Here is a 16,333-nt window from a genome sequence, read left to right as displayed (position 1 = left end):
CAGCCAGGGCCTACATCTACCCGCACAACACTGCTCCTTTGATGAAAAATAAAAAAGTTATGTCTTTTTTTTATTTTTTAACAAAGTTGATTTTTTTTTAAGATACTAAAACAGTAAAAACCGCACAGTATGCAAGTTTGGTATCGAGTTTTCCAGGTCCATTCATCCCTCATTGGAGGGGTCTAACCGTTAGCCCCCCACAGATCCCAAAGGCAGGGTGGCAGGACCCCCATCCCTGGGCTAGTCCTCCTTAGTGAAGCTGCCCCTTCTCTGTCCTCCACGCACTGTCATCGCACCGTCCGCCCCATTCTCCTGTGCTGGCAATGGAAGAGGTGGGCACCGGCCAAAAATGAAAAGCCCCAGTGTTGCCGCTTCCAAGCTTCATTCCATGCTCATATTTGGTGCTGGCTGCACTGGAATTTCCCGGCATCCCCCACACGCATGTCTGTCACCCTGGCTTGACATTAGAGACAGCACAAGGGGAGGGGAGAGGCAGCAAAGTAAAGGTGGAGGAGCCCGATACTTCACAGCTCTCCCGGGAGACAGCGAGGTGCTGCCGGCCGGTATCCGACACCCATGCGCCTCCCGCTCTGCGTCCTCCTCGCTGTCTGTATAGCAGGTAAGCATCATCCTATGGCCGCTCTCCAGCATATGCGCGTCCTGTGTGGTGACTCAGCTCCCGTCTGCACTGAGGGCCTGGACGTGGATGCCGTGTATGTGGAGTGCAGGTGCCTGCAGTGAAGTTGTGCAGGGCATCAGTCAGCCATGACACGTTATGTGGAGAAGTTGTGCAGCCTGGGCACCAGTCAGCCATGGCACATTATGTGGAGAAGTTGTGCTGGGCACCAGTCAGACATGACACATTATGTGGAGAAGTTGTGCTGGGCACCAGTCAGCCATGACACATTATGTGAAGAAGTTGTGCTGGGCACCAGTCAGACATGACACATTATGTGAAGAAGTTGTGCTGGGCACCAGTCAGACATGACACATTATGTGGAGAAGTTGTGCAGCCTGGGCACCAGTCAGCCATGACACATTATGTGGAGAAGCTGTGCTGGGCACCAGTCAGCCATGACACATTATTTGAAGAAGTTGTGCTGGGCACCAGTCAGCCATGACACATTATGTGGAGAAGTTGTGCTGGGCACCAGTCAGCCATGACACATTATGTGGAGAAGTTGTGCTGGGCACCAGTCAGCCATGACACATTATGTGAAGAAGTTGTGCTGGGCACCAGTCAGCCATGACACATTATGTGGAGAAGTTGTGCTGGGCACCAGTCAGTCATGACACATTATGTGGAGAAGCTGTGCTGGGCACCAGTCAGCCATGACACATTATTATTATTATTATTATTATTTATTGTTATAGCGCCATTTATTCCATGGCGCTTTACAAGTGAATATGTGGAGAAGTTGTGCTGGGGACCAGTCAGCCATGACACATTACGTGAAGAAGTTGTGCAGGGCACCAGTCAGCCATGACACATTACGTGAAGAAGTTGTGCAGGGCACCAGTCAGCCGTGACACATTATGTGGAGAGGTTGTACTGGGCACCAGTTAGCCATGACACGTTATGTGGAGAAGTTGTGCAGGACACCAGTCAGCCATGACACATTATGTGGAGAAGTTGTGCTGGGGACCAGTCAGCCATGACACATTACGTGAAGAAGTTGTGCAGGGCACCAGTCAACCATGACACATTATGTGGAGAGGTTGTACTGGGCACCAGTCAGCCGTGACACATTATGTGGAGAAGCTGTGCTGGGCACCAGTCAGCCATGACACATTATGTGCAGAAGTTGTGCTGGGCACCAGTCAGCCATGACACATGTGCAGAAGTTGTGCTGGGCACCAGTCAGCCATGACACATTATGTGCAGAAGTTGTGCTGGGCACCAGTCAGCCATGACACATTATGTGGAGAATTTGCACCTGCACCACTCAGCCATGACACATTATGTGCAGAAGATGTGCTGGGCACCAGTTAGCCATGACACATTATGTGAAGAAGTTGTGCTGGGTACCAGTCAGCCATGACACATTATGTGGGGAGGTTGTACTGGGCACCAGTCAGCCATGACACATTATATAAAGAAGTTGTGCTGGGCACCAGTCAGACATGACACATTATGTGGAGAAGTTGTACTGGGCACCTGTCAGACATGACACATTATGTGAAGAAGTTGTGTTAGGTTGAACAATTAATAAATGTTCACTCGTTGCCTACTCCTGGCCTAATGGACATTGATCAGGTGCGCACCAAAGAAATAAACATATGACAACACACAGTCAGATGTAAACTCTCCTTGATCAATCTATGGCTCAGCTCCAAGGCCTTTATTCAGTCAGGACACAAGTTTATATATCCCCTGTAAGGGGGGCTCGGTTAGCTTTAAAATGGGAGTGATCGAATGCATTCCATTGGTTAGTGGGTTGGGCAATGAGCAAGTCCATGGGCGGATCCATGAGGTCATCAGGGTGGGTTGGTCCATGAGGTCATCAAGGTGGGCGTCACTGTGGGTGGATCCATGAGGTCATCAGGGTGGGCGTTATCTTGGATATCAGCACATGGCCTGCTGATACAGGAAATGGCAGCCATCTTTAGGGTCTCACTTTGATCTGAGAAAGCTTAAGTAAGGTTAAACAATACATGTTATGGGTCACTTCTCTCAACCTCTTATGTCTTGAGGTTAATTAAGTATTTGATCTTATGGCTCTCCTCAACAGTCCCCCCTAAATACTTTAATAACCCTTTTTCTTTTCTTGATCCCACCGTGGTTCCCTAACCCACCAGTGTTAAGTGTCACTATGACATCAGAGGCTTCATGACAATTCGGATGCTATAGAGACCAGAGAATGTGTGACCAATTATGGGTATACCGAGGAGGTATATCGGAGCGTGTTACCCATGTCCTTGGGACTTTCCTACCTGCTGGATCTATTACTCTCCAATCTCCCATCTCCATGGTTACATAAAATACACATGTGACTCACACTGATGTACACATCCTAGATCTGACCGTCTCGCCCGGGAAGGGGGAATTGGCGTTTTCACCAGTTTGAGACAAGTTTTCCCTTGTGGAAAGCCTCCCTTTGTAGCTGGACTTTGACAAGCAGGTCAGATCCTACTCTGTCCCTAACTGTCTAACAAGTTTATAATGTGAGAGATGGATCCAGGAGGCGATCAGCAACCCTGACCGAAGTAGGAGTAGTCAGGAGCAGTTGGTAGGGACCCTCAAATCTCAACTCCAGGGAGGTCTTTCTGATGAACTTCTTTACGAGCACGTAGTCACCAGGTTGGAAAGTATGGGTACCTTCACTGGAATCTGGATCTGGAATGGATGATAAAACTTGTACATGTGTTACTGACAGTTCTTTAGTAAGGACAATTACATAATTTACAAGAGTATCACTTTCTAAGGCTAGCTGTTGTGGAAAATATTGACCCAACCTTGGAGGCCCCTCAAAAAGAATCTCGAATGGTGTGAGTTTAGTGGAACCCCTTGGAGTGTTTCTGACTGAGCATAAGGCAACGGGCAAAATGTCTGTCCAAGTTTGACCTCCTAACTGGCTTTCAGTATTTTATTTTTGAAGGTGCCATTCAGTGTTTCTACTTTCCCACTGCTCTGTGGGTGATATGGAGTATGTAAACCCAAATCAGCTCCCACCAATGTCCATAGTTCCTTAGTCAGTGCTGCAATGAATGCGGGTACTTGGTCACTCTCAATTACCTCTGGGACCCCATATCTGCATACTACTTCAGTCATCAGTCTCTTAACAGTCACTCTGGCAGTCATGTTGGTTACTGGATAGGCTTCGGACCATCCTGAGAACATGTCAGTCACTACCAGTACATTTTTGTACTTCCCTACTTTTGGCATTTGAATGTGATCAATCTGAATCCTCTGAAAGGGATAGAGTGGTTTAGCCAAATGTTTCTGAGTAACATTCTGAGGCGGTGCTGGATTGCATGCTGCACACACAAGGCAGGACTTGAAATATTTTTGGGTGACAGTAGAGATCCCAGGTGCCATGTAAGTCTTCCAAATCAGGTCATTCATCCGATTCTTGCCTCTGTGGGTGATACCGTCTGCCGATTCTGTCACCGAGGGGTACAGATTACGGGGTAGACAGAGCTTTTTGTTCACCCTCCAGACTCCATCTTCATCCTTTTTTAGCTCCTCCTTCTTGCCATGACTTCTTTTCATCATCTGATGTCTTGATGTAGATGGATAATCTTCATAAGAGAGCCTTTAGTCCCTTCAGTGTCTTGTGACACGTACACCGCTGCTTTCTCTTTCCCAAATGGATCCGCAGCATAGGTTTTTGCTGTTTTGTCAGCAAAGAAGTTCCCCCTTGCTTCTGGAGAATCCAATCTCCCGTGAGCTTTGATCTTGATCACTGCAACCTCCAAAGGTAGATCTAGAGCGGCTTGAACAGTAAAAAATATGTTTCAGCTCACCCCCATCAGCAAATCCATGAGAGTCCACAGGAACATCCGAGCAAGGAAAACGCCACCGCCCAACGTCCTCTGCTGAGTAAGTAAGAAAAAAAAAAAAATCCAGCTCCGGAGTAAAAGTCATCAATTTTATTTCCACATATTTAAAATTCGGAAAAAGCTGCTTGCAAGTAACTGCACAACTATTTCAGAAAAGAAGCCATAAGTTAGCTGAATGCATTTCGAGCACGCATGGTGCTCTTTGTCCACAGCATAAGCTTGAATAGCCCAACAAGACATATAAAAACAAATTTGACAGGTGAATAGCCATGAGAATAATTAACTCCACCCCGACAAATCCCATTGGACATCCAGAACACACAGTCATTAGGACAAGTACAAAAAAAAAACAAGAATCATTAAGCACATATTATATACACATACCACAAATACTGCACAGCCAGGTGTGATTATCCCCCTAAAAAATAAAGAGAAAAAAAACCAAAACACAATAATAACATGTTAATAGTGTAACATCATCTCTTTTCTGAGGTTTAACCCTGTGGGCACTCTGGTGTTCAATAGATAAATCCAAAAAGCCTCTCTATCGCGTAATTTACTTTCTCTATCACCGCCTCGTATATTTTTGTAAATTTGTTCTATCGCATAAACCTTTAAGTGATTTGTGTGTCTGTCATGTTTATTAATGAAATGGCTTGATGCATTTGACACATGACGTAATGTTGGTTGAACAATATCCAATAAATGTTCCCTAAATCTGTCTTTTAGTTTCCTTATTGTTGATCCAACATATAGGAGTCTGCATTCCAGACATTCAATAATGTAAACTACATAGTCCGAATTGCAGTTTAACCCCTTAACGACCGCCGATACGCCTTTTAATGGCGGCCGCTAAGGGTACTTAAACCACAGCGCCGTTAATTAACGGCGCTGTGGAAAAAGTGAATAGCGCCCCCCAGAGTCGGATTTTCTCTGGGGTCTCGGTTGCCGAGGGTAGCCGAGACCCCAGAGAACATGATTCGGGGTTTTTTTACCAACCCCCGAGTTGCGATCGCCGGTAATTAACCGTTTACCGGCGGTCGCAACAAAAAAAAAAAAACGCGATTTGCCATTTAATTTCTCTGTCCTCCGATGTGATCGCACATCGGAGGACAGAGAAATGTGGTCCCCGATAGCCCCCGATAGCCCCCCAATACTCACCTACCTCCCCCGGTGCTCCTCGTGGCTCCTGATGGGCGCCGCCATCTTTTTCCGGGGAAATAATGGCGGGCGCATGCGCAGTGCGCCCGCCGCCCGGCACCCGGATGTTCTTTGGGGTCTCGGCTGCCGGGGGTAGCCAAGACCCCAAAGAACATGATCGGGGTCGGTTTTTACCGACCCCTGTTTTGCGATCGCCGGTAATTCACTGTTTACCGGCGACCGCAAAAAAAAAAAAAAAAAAAAGCGATGTCATTCTCTGTCCTCTGATGTGATCGCACATCAGAGGACAGAGAAATAGGGGGATTCGGGGACCCTGTTATACTTACCGGTGTCCCTGGGTCCTCCTGCTTCTTCTGCTGGCCGCCGGCTTCTTGCTCCGGTAAGAAAATGGCGGGCGCATGCGCAGTGCGCCCGCCATGATGTGCCGGCCGGCAGAAGAAAATTCTTCCTCTTTTTTTATTTTGGTCACTGTGAGATCCTATCACAGTGATCAAAATAAAAAAAATAGTAAATAACCCTACCCTTTATCACCCCCTTAGTAAGAAAAAAATAATAAAATAAAAAAAAGTATGAATTTCTATTTTCCAAATAGGGGTAGGGGTAGGGTTAGGGGTAGGGTTAGGATATGTGCACACATAGAATGGTTCTCTGCGGATTTTTCCGCAGCGGATTTGATAAATCTGCAGGACCAAAACGCTGCGTTTTTCCTGCGGATTTATCGCGGATGTACCGCGGTTTTTGTGCGGATTCCACTGCGGTTTTACACCTGCGGTTTTCTATTATGGAGCAGGTGTAAAACCGCTGCGGAATCAGCAGAAAGAATTGACATGCTGCGGAATGTAAACCGCTGCGTTTCCATGTGGTTTTTTCCGCAGCATGGGCACAGCGTTTTATGTTTCCCATAGGTTTACATTGTACTGTAAACTCATGGGAAACTGCTGCGGACCCACAGCTGCGGAAACGCTGCGGATCCGCAGCAAAATCCGCAACATAATCCGCAATATGTGCACATAGCCTTAGGGTTAGGGCTTGGGTTAGGGTTAGAGCTAGGATTAGGGTTAGAGCTAGGGTTAGGGCTAGGGTTGGGGCTAAAGTTAGGGTTAGGGTTGGGGCTAGGTTTAGGGCTAAAGTTAGGGTTTGGGCTAAAGTTAGGGTTAGGGCTAGGGTTGGGGCTAAAGTTAGGGTTAGAGTTGGGATTAGGATTTGGATTAGGGTTGGCATTAGGGTTACATTTGGGATTAGGGTTAGGTTTGGGATTAGGGTTAAGGCTAGGGTTGGGATTAAGGATAGGGGTGTATTGGGATTAGGGTTAGGTTTTGAGGTTAGGGTTGAGATTAGGATTAGGGGGGTGTTGGGTTTAGGGTTTTGATTAGGGTTATGGTTAGCTTTGGGATTAGGGTTAGGGGTGTTTTGGGGGTTAGGGTTGTGATTAGGATTATGGATCGGGTTGGGATTAGGGTTAGGGGTGTGTTGGGGTTAGGGTTGAAGTTAGAATTGGGGGGTTTCCACTGTTTAGGTACATCAGGGGGTCTCTAAACGCCACAGCCAATTTTGTGCTCAAAAAGTAAAATGGTGCTCCCTACCTTCTGAGCTCTGCCGTGCGCCCAAACAGTGGTTTACCCCCACATATGGGGCATCAGCGTACTCGGGATAAATTTGACAACAACTTTTGGGGTCCAATTTCTCCTGATACTCTTGTGAAAATAAAGAGTGGGGGCTAAAAAATCTTTTTTTGTGGAAAAAAAAAATATTTTTTATTTTCACGACTCTGCATTATAAACTTCTGTGAAGCACTTGGGCATTCAAAGTTCTCACCACACATCTAGATAAGTTCCTTGGGGGGTCTAGTTTCCAAAATGAGGTCACTTGTGGGGGGTTTCTACTGTTTAGGTACATCGGGGGCTCTGCAAACGCAACATAATGCCTGCAGACCATTCTATCAAAGTCTGCATTCCAAAACGGCACTCCTTCCCTTCCGAGCTCAGCCATGCGCCCAAACAGTGGTCCCCCCCACACATGGGGTATCAGTGTACTCAGGACAAATTGGACAACAACTTTTGGGGTCCAATTTCTCTTGTTACCCTTGTGAAAATAAAAATTGGGGGGCTAAAAAAATCTTTTTTGTGAAAAAAATATTTTTTTTTGTTTTCACGACTGCATTATAAACTTCTGTGAAGCACTTGGGCATTCAAAGTTCTCACAACACATCTAGATAAGTTCCTTGGGGGGTCTAGTTTCCAAAATGAGGTCACTTGTGGGGGGTTTCTACTGTTTAGGTACATCGGGGGCTCTGCAAACGCAACATAATGCCTGCAGACCATTCTATCAAAGTCTGCATTCCAAAACGGCGCTCCTTCCCTTCCAAGCTCTGCCATGCGCCCAAACAGTGGTTTATCCCCCACATATGGGGTATCAGCCTACTCAGCATAAATTGCACAATAAATTTTGGGGTCCAATTTCTCCTGTTACCCTTGTGAAAGTAAAAATTTGGGGGTGAAAAGATCATTTTTGTGGAAAAAATACGATTTTTTTTTATTTTCATGGCTCTACATTATAAACTTCTGGGAAGCAGTTGGGGGTTCCGAGTGCTCACCACACATCTAGATAAGCTCTTTGGGGGGTCTAGTTTCCAAAATGGAGTCACTTGTGGGGGGTTTCTACTGTTTAGGTACATCAGGATCTCTGCAAATGCAACATGACACCTGCAGACCATCCCATCAAAGTCTGCATTCCAAGCGGCGCTCCTTCCCTTCCGAGCCCTGATGGGTGCCCAAACAGTGCCCTCCCCCCACATATGGGGTATCAGCATACTCAGGACAAACTGGTCAACAGATTTTGTGGTCCAATGTCTCCTGTTACCCTTGATAAAATAAAAAATTGCAGGCTAAAAAATCATTTTTGAGTGAAAAAAAAGGATTTTTTATTTTCACGGCTCTACGTTATAAACTTCCGTGAAGCACCTGGGGGTTTAAAGTGCTCACCACACATCTAGATAAGTTCCTTAAGGGGTCTAGTTTCCAAAATGGTGTCATTTGTGGGGGGTTTCCACTGTTTAGGCACATCAGGGGCTCTCCAAACGCGACATGGCATCCGATCTCAATTCCAGCCAATTCTACATTGAAAAAGTAAAACGGCACTCCTTCTCTTCCAAGCTCTGCAGTGCGCCCAAACAGTGGTTTACCCCCACATATGGGGTATCGACGTACTCAGGAGAGGTTGCACAACAACATTTGTTGTCTAATTTCTCCTGTTACCCTTGTGAAAATAAAAATTTGGGGGCAAAAAGATCATTTTTGTAGAAAAAATGTGATTTTTTATTTTCACGGCTCTACGTTATAAACTTCCGTGAAGCACCTGGGGGATCAAAGTGCTCACCACACATCTAGTTAAGTTCCTTATGGGGTCTAGTTTCCAAAATGGTGTCACTTGTGGGGGGTTTCCACTGTTTAGGCACATCAGGGGCGTCCGATCTCAATTCCAGCCAATTCTACATTGAAAAAGTAAAACGGCACTCCTTCTCTTCCAAGTTCTGCGGTGCGCCCAAACAGTGGTTTACCCCCACATATGGGGTATTGACGTACTCAGGAGAAATTGCACAACAACTTTTGTGGTCTAATTTCTCCTGTTACCCTTGTGAAAATAAGAATTTGTGGGCGAAAATATCATTTTTGTGTAAACAAATGCGATTTTTTATTTTCACGGCTGTACGTTATAAACTTCTGTGAAGCACTTGGGGGCTCAAAGTGCTCACCACACATCTAGTTAAGTTCCTTATGGGGTCTAGTTTCCAAAATGGTGTCACTTGTGGGGGGTTTCCACTGTTTAGGCACATCAGGGGCTCTCCAAACGTGACATGGCGTCCGATCTCAATTCCAGCTAATTCTGCATTGAAAAAGTCAAACGGCGCTCCTTCTCTTCCAAGCTCTGCGGTGCGCCCAAACAGTGGTTTACCCCCACATATGGGGTATCAGCCTATTCAGGAGAAATTGCACAACAAAATGTATGGTTAAATTTCTCTTTTTACACTTGTGAAAATAAAAAAATATGGTTCTGAATTAAAGTGTTTGCAAAAAAAGTTAAATGTTCATTTTTTCCTTCCACATTGTTTGAGTTCCTGTGAAGCACATAAAGGGTTAATAAACTTCTTGAATGTGGTTTTAAGTACCTTGAGGGGTGCAGTTTTTAGAATGGTGTCACACTTGGTTATTTTGTATCATATAGACCCCTCAAAATGACTTCAAATGTGATGTGGTCCCTAAAAAAAATGGTGTTGTAAAAATGAGAAATTGCTGGTCAAATTTTAACCCTTATAACTCCCTAACAAAAAAAAATTTTGTTTCCAAAATTGTGCTGATGTAAAGTAGACATGTCGGAAATGTTATTTATTAACTATTTTGTGTGACATATCTCTCTGATTTAAGGGCATAAAAATACAAAATTTGAAAATTGCAAAATTTTAAAAATTTTCACCATATTTCCATTTTTTTCATAAATAATCGCAAGTAATATCGAAGAATTGTTACCACTAGCATGAAGTACAACATGTCACGAAAAAACAATCTCAGAATCAAAAGGATCCGTTAAAGCGTTCCAGAGTTATAACCTCATAAAATGACAGTGGTCAGAATTGTAAAAATTGGCTCGGTCATTAAGTACCAAATTGGCTCTGTCACTAAGGGGTTAAGAAACTTTTTATCGGAAAATTTTTTTGATTACTAGAACAATGAAAACCTACAGTTTTTTTGGTATACGAGCAAGTCTTACATGGGTGTGAACCACATCTGAAAAAACCTTTTGTTGATAGCCAGTGGGTGGGAGTTTTTGGTTTAGTTTGATTCAGAAAACTGGGCAATCACAAGTGCAATCTTGGTGGGTTCCCATATCCTCACTCATGGAGTCCTTAATAGATCCCTCAAGAAGGGAACGTGCAGCATTGGTCTTTCAGTCAACTAATAGAAGAATTACCTAATGTGGGTGCGCGTCTAGAGACTATTTTGATACCATTCTGTAAGATTATGTCCATGGTTTGATCATCTCTCAGCAAATTTAAATTCCGCAGTACAATTTCTGAGATGGATTTGAAATGTGTGCTATATGTGAGTATTAACACTGGCTGTTCAACAGGCAATTCTGATTTTTTATGTTCATCATGGACATTAGTAGTTTATATAAGATCTGATCTTGTTTTGTTATCTGCAATAGAAAAGGCACGATCTATAGTCCAATTAGGGTATGCTCTATTGTTGAGACGTTTTTTAATAATGTTTTTTTCCCGGGTGAAAGCTGGTTCATTATTACAGTTTCTTTTGGCTCGTAATACCTCTCCTACTGGAATTGAATGAATGGTGTGGGGAGGATGAAAACTACGTGCGTGTAATATAGTATTGCCAGCAGTTTGCTTGCGATATGTTTTACTTTGAATGATGGTATCAGGGAAGCCCTGAAGACATAAATCCAAAAAATTTATAGTGAATTTATCAAACATATCAGTGAATTTTAAATTGAATGGATTGTTATTTATATAAAAAATAAATTGCTCCAAGCAGTTCTGATTGCCCTTCCAAACCATTAATAAATCATCAATATATCTTAAATACCTTTCAATGTCCTGAAAAAAAGGGTTATTATCACTGAAAATGTACATTTCCTCCCACCAAGCCATTACTAGATTTGCTACTGAGGGTGAGAATTTAGCCCCCATGGAAACTCCCTTACTTTGAATGAAAAATGTATTATCAAATAGGAAATAATTATGAGATAATAAAAAAGATAAAACTGTTCCAATGAATATTTGTAAGTCATAGGTTAAATTACTGTACTTATTTAGATGAAATTGTACAGCCACTAAAGCAATTCTGTGCGGGATGGATGTATAAAGTGCAACTACATCGCAGGTGAGCCATGTCCAGTGTGAATTCCAGATTACATTATCTAGCATACTTAGAACATCTCTGGAGTCTTTCAGATATCCTGGGACTCTTTGTGCTAGTGGTTGGAAAATGGTATCCAACCACTCCCCTAAACGCTTACTATAAGAGCCAATACCCGAAATTATGGGGCGCATGGGAGGTGGATAAACATCTTTATGCGTTGTTGGTAAAGCATGCATGAATGGTATTTTTGGACTAACGACGTACAAAAATTCAGCCTGTCCTTTAGAAAAAAAACCCTGTTGTAAACCATCCTCTATGATACTTTTACATTGTGACAAAAACTCAGCAGTGGGATCAGAATCCAATTGAATATAAGTGTCATTTTCAGAAAGCATTTTGTGAATAGATTCAAAATAGTCAGATCTATTGATAACGACAACAGATTCCCCTTTGTCCGACATTTTTATGACTAGATCATTTTTATTTTTCATCTCTTCCAAAGTGTCTCGTTCTTTTCTAGTTAGGTTGAGTTTAGGGGAACTGGTGGAAGAGTTCGGGAGGAGATTGCGAATATCCCTTTCCACATTATCTTGGAAGCGATCCATAGATTCTGTTCTGGTGTGAACTGGATAAAAAGAAGGATTTTTGGTTTTAAAGGAAGAAATCATATTAATGTCCTGTGATAATGTGTTTTCCGTATCTAAGTCCATAAGGCATAGAAGTCCATTTTGTTCAGAAAAATTTTTATTCATGAATTTATTAGTATGGACTAGTACTGGCAGAGGTGGCGTGTCTTTTTCCATGAAAAAATGTTTTTTTACTGTCAAGTTTCTGACAAATTTATTTATGTCTTTCAAGGTAGAGAAAACATCCAAGTTGGTATTGGTGGGCACAAAGTTTAATCCTCGAGATAATAATTTTCTTTCACTGTCCGTGAGAGTATGGGAGGATAAATTTATAACATCTAACGAAACATCCTGTTGTAGCTCCTCAATCGATTCCGAAATACCGAGGGAGCATTTGTGATGTTTTCTGCCGCTCCTTCTGGTACGTTTTTTGAAACGTTTTTTGATTGTCCTGAAACATTTCTTTTAGATTTACGGTAATAACTAGACTGATTGGTAGTTACTTGTTGTGTGGTGTTGTCTTGACTGCACGATTCCACAGAAACATCAGACGACTCTGGATCAGACGATGAAAAAGTCACCTGATTGCGATTGAACGGAGTGCGATTTCGTTTTTTCAGGATGGATCTGGGTGTAGCTGGAAATCTCTCCCATCTCCCCCACTCATAGACCTGATTATTAGTGAAATCAAATACATCCCTGTTAAATTTACGTTTTTTTAAGGTGATGATAGAATCTTCCAGGGCATGTAATTTAGATTTCAGGTCTTTTTGGAAGTCCTCAAAATCATTGTTATTCACTGCAGACTTGAGTAAAGTAAAATTTTTATCCAAGTCGGTCTTAATAGCAGATAATTCTTCACTCTCATATTTTACAATAAGCTGCATAAGGTGTTTAGAACAGGTAGAAAGTATAGAGTTCCATTCATTTACAAATTCGTCATTATAGACTGTTGTGGGAACTTTTTTTTATACGTAATCCTCGAGGGATAATATCCTGTTCCAAATAATGTTCCAATGTGGTTTGATCCCACCAAATTCGCGTCTCATTTAAGGAAGATTTTTCTATTACTTCCATAATATTCAAAATATCTGGTGAAGTGTCTGCAATTCTTCTATTAGTTGACTGAAAGACCAATGCTGCACGTTCCCTTCTTGAGGGATCTATTAAGGACTCCATGAGTGAGGATATGGGAACCCACCAAGATTGCACTTGTGATTGCCCAGTTTTCTGAATCAAACTAAACCAAAACTCCCACCCACTGGCTATCAACAAAAGTTTTTTTCAGATGTGGTTCACACCCATGTAAGACTTGCTCGTATACCAAAAAAACTGTAGATTTTCATTGTTCTAGTAATCAAAAAAAATTTCCGATAATAAGTTTCTTAAACTGCAATTCGGACTATGTAGTTTACATTATTGAATGTCTGGAATGCAGACTCCTATATGTTGGATCGACAATAAGGAAACTAAAAGACAGATTTAGGGAACGTTTATTGGATATTGTTCAACCAACATTACGTCATGTGTCAAATGCATCAAGCCATTTCATTAATAAACATGACAGACACACAAATCACTTAAAGGTTTATGCGATAGAACAAATTTACAAAAATATACGAGGCGGTGATAAAGTAAATTACGCGATAGAGAGGCTTTTTGGATTTATCTATTGAACACCAGAGTGCCCACAGGGTTAAACCTCAGAAAAGAGATGATGTTACACTATTAACATGTTATTATTGTGTTTTGTTTTTTTTTCTCTTTATTTTTTAGGGGGATAATCACACCTGGCTGTGCAGTATTTGTGGTATGTGTATATAATATGTGCTTAATGATTCTTGGGTTTTTTTGTACCTGTCCTAATGACTGTGTGTTCTGGATGTCCAATGGGATTTGTCGGGGTGGAGTTAATTATTCTCATGGCTATTCACCTGTCAAATTTGTTTTTATATGTCTTGTTGGGCTATTCAAGCTTATGCTGTGGACAAAGAGCACCATGCGTGCTCGAAATGCGTTCAGCTAACTTATGGCTTCTTTTCTGAAATAGTTGTGCAGTTACTTGCAAGCAGCTTTTTACGAATTTTAAATATGTGGAAATAAAATTGATGACTTTTACTCCGGAGCTGGATTTTTTTTCTTCTTACTTAGATCTAGAGCGGCCACAAGTTCTTGTATGGTAGCAGCATGTTTTACAGGAGTTCCACTGGATGTTAGGTATCCTCTGGCTGCCCAGATACTGCCGAAGTCATGAGCCACTCCGAAAGCGTATATTGAATCCGTGTAGATGTTGACCACCTTCTCCGTTGCTTCCAGACAAGCCAACGTCAAAGCTTTAAGTTCCGCTTCTTGTGCAGACATGTGCGGTGGTAGTGATCCAGCAGAGATGACCTGGTCATGTGTAACCACGGCATATCCTGTATGGAACCTTCCTGTTTCATCTACAAATCTGGAACCATCAGTGAAGAACGTCAGGTCAGCATGTGGGAATGGGTCTTCAGACACGTTTTTCTTGGAGGCTGCTTCATCCTGCATTTGTTCGAGACAGTCATGATCCTCTGAGCGTGTAGAGGCATCTTCACCGAGACCATCAGCATCATCATCCACATCCCCCCTGGAAAGAGGAAGCAGCGTGGATGGGTTAAGGATGGTGCAGTGGACAAGAGTGACATTATCCGGACCAAGAGGGAACATTGGAGTCTCACATGACACTGTAGCGACAGGTGTTTAGGTTGAGTCTGGGCTAGAATAGCTTTTATGTCGTGTGGAGGCATTAGGAGAACTGGATGTCTTAAGATGATATCAGAATTTGGGAATTGGGATTCCAAGAGCTGCTGCAGACTGTATGGCCGGTTTGAGAGCGTAGAAAGCTTCCACGGATTTGGTACATAGTGGAAATGCTGACATCTTGAGGTCATCGTACAATGGCTGCATTAGCTTGGAGGCATCTGGAATCCATTGGCGACAATATGTGATAGGTCAGCCAACTCATCAGAGGCCCATGTCTTAAGTTGTTCGCAGAACTGAACACCAGAGTCCCATGTAGTGTCACTGGCAAGCGAGGCATCATTGAAAGCGATCTCCATAATAGGCCAATATGCATCGCCTGCTTTAAGATTTGCCAGGGAAATTAGATCTTGCCACGTGGCTGGGTAAGTACTTTGGATTTGAAGCATGCTTCTGTAGAAAGGCATCGGCTGTTTTTCTGGATCTAGAACTTCGTTCAACAGAGTAGCAGCTTGCTGGGGTGTAAACTTGACATAGAGGGTAGGCTCCTCAGACATGAGCATTGGCACTGTTAGTGGTGACACCTGAGGCGGGAGTAGAGATGGCACCGGGAGTACAGATGTAATCCCTTGTGTATGAGGAGCAGGAGGAGGTAACAGTCCTGGAATGAGGGGCTCTATTTGGGCAGCTCCAGTATCATGGTGTGGGGTCCAGGTGACGCAGGCAGTCTTAAAAGCTTTAACAGTCCTGTCCTCATTACTAATTAACCTGATTTCAGAGTGGCAGCAAATGCTTGGGGGGCTACATTTGTTTATTATAATTCCAACGATTTCCCTTGTACATGCATGAACAGGGAAACCGAAAATGCCAACACCAATGGCAGGAATTGTCAAGGTCTTAATCTGCTCACTAATATTCGCATACTCCAAAATGCGAGTTATTGCTGCATGAAGTTGTTGAGCACTAACGTCTGGATGAATAGGGTCAAAAGTAGGGGTCACAGTGTGAATGATGATTCTACACGGAAGATTGCCAGATTAAGTCACCGCTATGTCCCCAACAGCTATCTGACCACGTGACTCAACAATGATTTGACTGTCGGCTTGAATAGTCCCCCCTCCTGATTCCACTATAGCTCTAGCTACACCTCCATTGTGCTCTAACCGAGAATTGGCAGCATTAACAATTATCGTCCGTTTCCATTGTTGTTATGTCACCCTTTCCCACCACTAACAAGGGCCCCTCAGGAAGTTCTTTTTCAAAAATAGGTTGCCAACATTCCCTCCCCTTTGTGCTTCCTGTGCTATTGGTATCCCTTTCCCAGATTGAGCCCCCCCCTTGTTACAGTTGCCACCGTCCCATACAGGTGTGCGCTTGGCTGCGAGAGAGCCTGTGAGGTACCGGGTATAGGGTTAGGTAGACTGCGTGAGAGTGCTGTTGTAG

The 16,333-nt window shown here is 43.2% G+C and overlaps 1 protein-coding gene across 6 annotated transcripts in view; it reads left to right on the top strand.

The window, feature by feature from the left end:
• The first annotated feature begins 311 nt into the window (after positions 1 to 311).
• The window catches only part of MSRB3 (methionine sulfoxide reductase B3), a 411,351-nt gene continuing 395,329 nt past the window's right edge, over positions 312 to 16,333 (top strand). For 2 of the 6 annotated variants that reach the window (XR_013215777.1, XM_077265195.1), the window contains exon 1: positions 312 to 619. Coding sequence is in view for 1 of the 6 variants with exons in the window: in XM_077265195.1 (XP_077121310.1) it covers positions 577 to 619 (43 nt within the window). In the remaining 5 variants the exon portion in view is untranslated. Of the gene's footprint in view, positions 620 to 13,939; positions 13,974 to 16,333 lie in introns of all 6 variants that reach the window. The other 4 variants (XM_077265192.1, XR_013215776.1, XM_077265193.1 and 1 more) reach the window with 4 other exon arrangements.

The sequence above is a fragment of the Ranitomeya variabilis genome, chromosome 5 (genome assembly GCF_051348905.1).
Source record: "Ranitomeya variabilis isolate aRanVar5 chromosome 5, aRanVar5.hap1, whole genome shotgun sequence".
NCBI lineage: Eukaryota > Metazoa > Chordata > Amphibia > Anura > Dendrobatidae > Ranitomeya > Ranitomeya variabilis.
This window is presented reverse-complemented; position numbering and strand designations above follow the sequence as displayed.